This window comes from Ornithodoros turicata, chromosome 4 (genome assembly GCF_037126465.1).
Source record: "Ornithodoros turicata isolate Travis chromosome 4, ASM3712646v1, whole genome shotgun sequence".
NCBI lineage: Eukaryota > Metazoa > Arthropoda > Arachnida > Ixodida > Argasidae > Ornithodoros > Ornithodoros turicata.
Window position 1 is genome coordinate 50,578,196 of NC_088204.1, and position 8,414 is coordinate 50,586,609.

Below are 8,414 nucleotides of genomic sequence, written 5' to 3' on the forward strand. Positions count from 1 at the left end.
GCGCGCGCATCTTCTAGTTGGTTCCAGAAGAATCTCTTCCGTCTCTTTCTACGGCGGGCGCGCCGAAAACGCCTTACACAGGACCAACCTCACGGCTTCTGGAACTGCGCTGCCCGATGTCCCCCTCCTCAGTGCGCAAGAGCACATCCACTTGACTTGAAGTGTGGATTCCGCGTCTGCCATGCGGAAAGAATAACCGCCGGCTTAGCTTGAGCACTGTAACCCGTTCTACAGCTCACAATTCACAACGGCCAACTATGAAAATCAAGTCAGAGGCAAAGTCAGAGGCTACTGGGTAAGTACTGCAGTACCAAACGATAAAAGCAGCAGAAAAAAAGTTTCAGGTTTATTCGTATGTATAGTAAAGTGCTCACAGACCGGTACGCACGAAGAACATTGTCTTAAAGAATTGTTTTTTGCTAGGCTGCTTATTGATGCGATCGTTTCAACGTACCCATGGCTTCAGTCTAAAGTTCTAACAAGACTAGCTGCTCAAACAGTGCAGCTTCATTAAATCCGTGCGGTCATATACGTTAAAGCCATGTCAGAAAAAGTGCACTATAAAAATACACTAAAGGCTCTAGAAATAACGAATAAATGTTTTTACTTCCCTAATCGTATTACCAGCTTTATTATATTGTTATTTTCAGTGATGTAAACTTCGCGAATCATAACACCAGCTGTATTATATTCGGGATTTCAGTTATGTATCGAAGTATCGACGATACAGCACCGAGTATCTGTATCGAAAATCAATTTCGGTTCTGTATCTTGTATCGGTATCGGAAATACAATTTTGGAGGGTATCGAGTATCAGTATCGAAGATATTTTTTTTAAATATCTTGCCCAGCACTGCCCTATACAATTCCACTAATAACTCTACTTTGGTCAGGCTTCACCATCTCATACACAGACACACGCACACATACAGCTTTTTCCGTTTTGACACTCCTAATGCTAACGCATTAAAACCTTTATATGATGGAAATTGATGTTCTTGGGCTGGAACACAGAAGAAAGGACGAACACACACAGACTCAAGTGCCTAAGAACAATGAATGAAACCTTTTTAAACTTCGCAGGGGCTACAGCTATGGTGCCAGCTATGGTGCCAAAATCGTGGTGATAACAAAAAATGTTTAAACTTCACAAGGATCGTCGCTGTGGAGGTTGCAAAATTTGCAAAAAGTAGCACAACACCTTCAAAGCCCAACATACTGACTTCACCTCAAAAATCATTGCATCACATAACCTCATAGCCCTTCATTCAACCTCACATCATTCGCCATGATGTGATGGTGAACGAGGTCGGTGAAGGCCATCATGAATGCTTCACCGACCTACGTCTGTATACAATAAATCTTGACTCTACCTGCACTGTGTACAATTTATTTTCTTGGTTTGACCCTCATCTCTGATGCCAGTTTTGCTTCAGATGTTGAAAGAGTAGTGAATTGAAGGACTCTGTTTTCAAGGTCCAGCACGATTATGTCCAAGGTGTTTAGTGAAGCGAATATTGTCTGACAGTCACATATGTTGCACATTCATAATGTGCTATTTCTTTTTTTTTTTGTGCAGGATGGCCAACTCATTATTTTGGGTGCACAGCCCAAAGATGCCGGGCAATACCAGGTGGTGCTGACCAACACTTACACAGGGGAGAGCCTCAGTGGTCCTGTCATTCACCTACGGTTACACAAAGTAAGAATTCATTAGTAGATTCTTTTCTCGCTAAAGGGCTGACACTGTGATCTTCGTGAGTGCAGTTCCTGTTCAACAGCCACTGGTGCTGTATCGTATTTATTTCATTCAAATGCAACTTTCTTTTCTTTTTTTTTTTCACGAAAATTGTGCCTCAAAGACGCATGCACGTTACAGTCTGATACAAAACCGAAATTGTGCTAGGAGCAGCCCTAGCGGCATTGCCATTGTAGAGGAGGTGATGTTCCTCTACATGAGTCCTGGGGAGCTATTCTCGATGAAGTAATGCGTGCATTACTTCGCTTGCAAGCTATCATTGGTCACCGAGCGAAGAAGGCGTGAAGATACCTCACGCGCACGCAACCAATGTTAAAACAATTAAGCATGCAGTTGCATTGTTGCACTGGGCTACCGCCTCACGAGACCGCCCTTGCATTCCGTTGCCGGAAACGGAAGAGCACAATGCGAAGGAAAGATTTGTGGAAATACGTAAGAGTGTAGCAATATGCAACTTAATTGCGACGAAGAATTTGCTCGGACTTGTAAGAGCTAAAGAGAAGAAAATATGTGAATGTGAGCGCATTGCATTACGAAGTTGCTGACAGTATGGTGGCGCTCGCGCATGAAATTTTGCTGCAATTTTGAACAAACCGAGTGGCGCGAAGAGCGCCAACAAAATTTGTGCAAGTGTAATGGCCGTTGGACGATTGCTAGCTCTTGCCTTGTGAACACCGTCGCAGTTTTCACAAATGTTTTTAGGACATTCCTCTATAATTCACTCGTTTGACAAATACACAATAGTTCTGAATACACAAATCGTGTGTGCGGGCATCTCGCGCGTATGGAACATATGATGCAACCGCATCCTCGCGAGCTCGGGCCATCGACAGTGACCATCTAAGTGACCATGCATAGCCGCATAGCCAACGCCTTTTTTATTTCCCTTGAGAATCGGCGTTTGCCAAGTTCTTCGAATGGGAGGACATCCGTCCCCCCCCTACACACACGCACCCTAATATCCCCCCAAATCTGGAAGAGGACCCCCCCTTAAATTTTGTGACATTTTACAATACTTCGTCAAAAGCGTGTAAATGTACCCCCCCCCACCCGGAGGAACTAAATTCCTGTGTAAACTACTGAGACCAATCCCTTTGCTTGCACGACGTTACATCGGGAGAAACAGCTCAATGGAGTGTTGTGTGGTGAAGCACATCGGACGTTGCGGTGCTATGTGGTGAAGTACGAACCAACAACAACATATTAATTATCCCAAACAAATGCAGTGTACGCCACTGTTGAGTCGTGAAAACAGTTGCCGACAAGATATAACGCCATAACCCAAAGTATGTATGCTATGTCGATCATACGCCGTCCTTGATCAAAGTAATGCACCCCCTAACGCTGCCTTACTTTTCTGCGTTAAAAGTGATTCCGTACGTCATCGCTTACGTCAAAATGACGTATGGCCTAACACGATGTTGGCTTGTTTCTGCCGGCTAGGGAAAATCTAGGGACAACTCCTCGAATGTAATGTTGTAAAAGTCAAAGCGTAGGTGTGGCGCCACTGTATCGCTTTGGAAATCTTCACATGCATGTCTACATAAAGGACTCTCTGCAAGTTTTTGCTGAAACTGTAAGGCTGGAAATAAAATGTTCTCATGAACGTTTCTACGCAGCATTACGATTTCGATTGCGTTTTGCTCCCACCTTTATTACATCTTGTACGTAGCGCCACCTCGTTACGTTCTCTTACAACAGAGCATGCCACAGCAAAGAATGTACTTGGAAATGACTTCGCTAGGGACCAAATGTCCCTAGAAATGGGCGGAGCGTGTCGCGTGGACCCAACCCAAGAGCTCGTGACGTGCAAGTAATGCACGCATTAGTTTCATCGAGAATAGCTCCCCTGATCGACAATGATGGAATGTCCCGGAGGGCTGGAAGTGCTGGGAAAGCTTCTCAAAACCGTGGCATCACTCCAGGACTGTGCATATGCAACGATTGGCTAGTGCCTTGGTGCGCAGTTATACTCACACGTCATCATCATTGTCCATGGGATTCTACATCGTTGTAAGGTGGCAGCTAAGTCTTTATCCACAATGAAAGCCTGTGGCATCTGGGACTGCAAGAAAAAATGCACACAAGCAGTCGTGTATGTGTGTTCTTTCGTCCCTACTTTCAGGATTTTTGTTATGGATCTATGCCACCGAATCGCTGTGAACCATTCTTTCAGTATCAGCCTTTATATTCTAGGGAACTGAGAATTTGTCCTAACTATTTGTTATTGCTCTTGTTCTTTTTCGTCGCTGTGGTCAGTCGAAGTGTGAGACGCCGTATGCATGATTCCGTGTGCTTTGAAGGAAGTGTGGCATATGAAACTCGCTTAAAGGCATGAGGGACAACATGCTGTGAGGGGGCGTAGACAGTGATAAAGAACAATCCGAGATTAATGAGGACTAACACCAAAAAGAAATACACATTATTTTAGACCTGCGTTGAAATTTTGCTTTTTTCTGTTGCCGTGAATGTGAAAGTTGGGTGCATGTTGCAATCTGGTAAATACAGTACTCTCAGCCATTATGATAGTGTAAGAAGCTGTTTATGAACATACTGAATTACTTCAGATGTGTGTGCCACAAGGTGCTTTTAAAAAATTATGATGATTATCTTTCACTTTCTTGTACTGGCAGTATGTTGTTGCTTTCCGAAAGAGAAACCCAACAGTGCACAACCAGATGAAACTGTAAGAAAAAATTGCCTCCAGAAAGTTTGTAGGGTTTTTTGAATATAGGCACAGCAAAAGAACTGAAAGAAGAAAGTTCTTGTTCTTCAAAGTATTTTTTTTTTGTTCTTGAGCATTTGCGTATCTAACGTGGTCTGCACTATACAAATTTACTGACAGTGTCCCGTATAGCTGTGTAATTTTTTCACTCACATTCTGGTTGTCAGGATTCTCTTTATTCTATTTTAATAGATCACCCAAAAATGTTCACACCTTTTCACAGTCGTACGGCAGTGAGTCACAGCGAAGCTATCCTGTAAGCTGAATGGAAAGATGAAAAATAAAAAAATGAAGTACTTATAGTCTGCAGTAACCGATCTGCTATAGTTAACTACAGGAAAGTTATGTGTAACTACTAGACCTCGGCAAAATCACGCTAGATCGCGATAACCCACAATAACTGCCATCACGATCACCAAAGGGATGAGTGTGGCTGTGATTGCAATCGTCATTGAAGTGCCCTTGCGGTGATCCCGGCGCGTTGCAATAACATCAGGAAAACCTGCGGTGATCATGATCGTGCTCATGGAGGTAATCTGTATTTCGTGATTCCTGTATTGCGAGCACGATGCCGCGCCTCTGCAGGCACTCATGGGAATTACAATGTGATTGCGATCAGGCTGTTTTCCCTGAGCACGATTATTGCGTGATTGCGCTCATCGCCGCGATCATGTTGTTTTGCAAAAGCGCAAAGCAGAGGGAGGCACGCACTTCCTGGGCATGTTCGCAACGCTGTGTGTTCGTCCCCTTCTGGCTAGTTTTATATTATGGTTGATGGTCTTGCTTCACGGCTGTCTGCCCTCATCCCCTGCCCATAAAACTCAAATATAAGAGGCGATATTTGCATAACGCTTGCCTTTGGATACTTTCTCAACTGTTGCTATCATCCTCCGACGTCTCTAATTTTTCATATCTCGTCTTCGCCGATCACTGTGTGTTGTGAACCTGTTGCCCGGTGACCAAATGTCTGTTGTCACGATGCAATTTTGCAGTGTCGGCATGTGGTGATGGTGTGTGTCGTTCTGTGCTTGCCGCAGTTGGCTTCGCGGCATGTAGACATACTGGCGACGAGAGGGCCAATGGTGCCGTCAGTTAGGAAATCTCTGTCATAATTGGTAGCTTACATTGCTTCTCACACCAATTATTTATTCGTTGCGCAGAAATGCATGAAGGAACAAACATCCTAACATTGACATTGAGAAATACGTGTAGCTAAGTGAGCTTTTAATGGCTACGTCATGGAATTTCTCCCGCTTCCTGCCCATTTTGACCCTTTCACGCTTTCAGCCACGAGGATGAATTTTTCCACTGTAGTCTGGAGAAGTGAGGACCGTCGTGCCCTTTGCATTGCACCGGCCACCGAAAAAAGGCATTCGACGCCACCGGAAGCGGACGGTATGCCAAAGCAGACCTCCGCTAGACGACAAAGCTTAGGATATCGACTGGTGTTATGTTTTCAAAAGGCGCAGACATCTTGCTTGTCGTAGTCCTCCGCAAGAAACTCGTCACGCTCAGACGTCTGCCGAACTTTAGGCACCGGGCACACCGTATCAAGGACACCGTAGATGCAGAGTGCTCTAGAAAGATCCACAGCGTGATTTGACCGTGCTTGAAATTTCCCACTATTCTTCCCTTTGCAGTCTTTTTTTTTTTATTGCGTGTTAGCGCCGCGAAGCAACTGTGGCTATGAGTGGCATAGAGACGTGGACAGATAGATAGGAGAGCAGGAAGGAGTGGGGGACGGGGGGGATAGTATGCGTCCTGGGCCGACTTCAGGGGGAACTGTGGCGACATTCTCTGGAAAGTCTTCGGAAAACCCAGGGAAAACTTCAGACAGCACAGCCGGTGGTACGATTCGAACCCACCACCTCCCAGTCTTCAGCACGACCTTGGCGACCACCAACGAGTGAACACCTTAGCCCACTCGGCCATGCCGCTGGCCCTTTTCAATCTTTCACGTGTTACAGCGAAGACACAGCATAAATGTTCGTGCCCATGGTGGGCGGCTCATCAACGCGATCAGACATAATTCTTCACTGCAGCGACAGCGGCGCAACACCTGTTGTCTCCACAACCACTGCCCAAAAGACCACACAACCGGGCTCGAAGAACTTTTTATTGCCATTGCGACCTTTGATTTGCCTATTTTTGGCCCGAAAGCACAATTACAAGAGGAAATTCACGCCCTCCCTGCCTTTACTTTGTGCCTTTACATGTGCCAACAGCGCAACTACATTGCGATCGTGTGAGTGCGATAATGCCTAGGTATCACACGAATGGCCTTTGCCTGATATCGTGATCGCCCTCGTGCAGTCACCCTCATAGTGATCGCAGCATGCGCAATCAACTCATTCGTTCGACGTTGTGATTGCGATAAACAGTGGCGCGAGAATGAGTCCTCCAGTACTGTGCTCATGGTGCAAAGCGATCACGCGCCATATCAGCCTGAGCGTGAGCGTGAGTCGGCTTCAGCCTCACGCTTACCTTATCAGATGATCGTGATCGTGAGTTCTTTCGGGCCAAAATGCCGAGCTCTGGTAACTACGTAGCACTTCCACAAGTAGATCCTATCTCCTCTTTAATTACAGTAAGGTGTTTAACTAATAATGTCACTGCATGTAGTTAACTATTGGCTAACCATCACTGGTTACGGGTCTGTTAATAGTTAAATGTTCAATAAAAACAGTACAGTGACATTGTCATTTTCTACTTGCAATATTCCAGCTTTCAAGTAGTGCTTGTAAATTTGACGATTTCGATAGAAGAAACGCCACCGTAACGTAATTGTTGGTTGACATAGTGAAACCAAAGCAGCGCAGACGGGAACACCGCAAAGCCATATTCCTTCACGAAGGTCGAAGGTCGCCTCTTTATATTAATGGTGCATACAAATAAGGTCACATTTTTAGTCACTTTGGTGCACAACAATCATGCTTTGGTTCTTCGTTCGTGTTCTCAGTCCACTGCGGAAAGAAAAGAAGGCTCCTCCCAAGGGTAGGTGTTGCATTGTCTTGAAAGCCAACGTCGTAATCCTGTAGAATGTGGTTTGTCATTACGACTTAGTTCATGCTTGCTTCGCACGTGCACTCCGAGAGAAACTCGTGCCCTTTGGGCTCCTCAAGATGGAAGAGCATGGTAGATATCTTTAGAAAAGATAGGGCTACCAGCATAATGAAGCAGAACAAGGCCATACAACTCCCGGTTGATTCCACCTCAACTCATGCAGGGTGGTCCGGACACCCACCGATTTCCTTTGAAAAAATATATTTCTACTGCAATATGCATACACACAGGAGCAATAAATATTTTGGCTCTATGTGTTGTGGTCCGCCAGAAAAAAAATCCCAAAGAAATTGACTCGGCGACGGAGCTTTCTGACGGAGCGACTTTGACATTTTATTCCTGCCATCGGACGGTCCCAAATATAGTTGTTTTCTTGCACAATATGTCAGGTACAGCTACTTTCAGTATGCCTAAACAGCACGGGTCAATTCTATTTAGATATTCAATTAAAAATTGCCAAAGTTGCAACAGAATTCACATTTTGCTAATACAGTCGACCCGCGTTTATCCGGACTTCATTTATCCGGATCCTGCGCTATCCGGACAAAAAAGCACGAGGACGGATTTCTCCCCACGTATTTCGCCCTCGTTTATCCGGACTTCAGCTTCTGGACTCGGACGAGAATTCCAGGGAACAGAAGGGACTAATTCCCAACAATCGGCTTCAGTTATCCGGTCATTGTCCATGAATGACACTTGGCCCACACCTAGTCAAGCGAGGTCGAGAACCCTGGTCGTGGCCTCCTTTTTACTGACACAAAGATCGTGTTGCTCGGAAGAATTTTCTCTCTTTCCGACTTTGCACGTTACACAAAAGTAAGGTACAGTAAAGTAAGTTTTCTGTGTAATGGTCAATAAAGATGTCCT

At 45.1% G+C, this 8,414-nt stretch overlaps 1 protein-coding gene across 2 annotated transcripts in view; it reads left to right on the top strand.

Annotated features, from left to right (window-relative positions):
- LOC135391523 (protein sidekick-like) overlaps nt 1-8,414 on the top strand; it is a 177,372-nt gene that overhangs the window by 20,517 nt on the left and 148,441 nt on the right. The window contains exons 4-5 of one of the 2 annotated variants that reach the window (XM_064621796.1): nt 1,580-1,702; nt 4,822-4,825. In XM_064621796.1, the coding sequence (XP_064477866.1) occupies nt 1,580-1,702; nt 4,822-4,825 (127 nt within the window). Of the gene's footprint in view, nt 1-1,579; nt 1,703-4,821; nt 4,826-8,414 lie in introns of those variants that run through there. The other variant, XM_064621795.1, reaches the window with a different exon arrangement.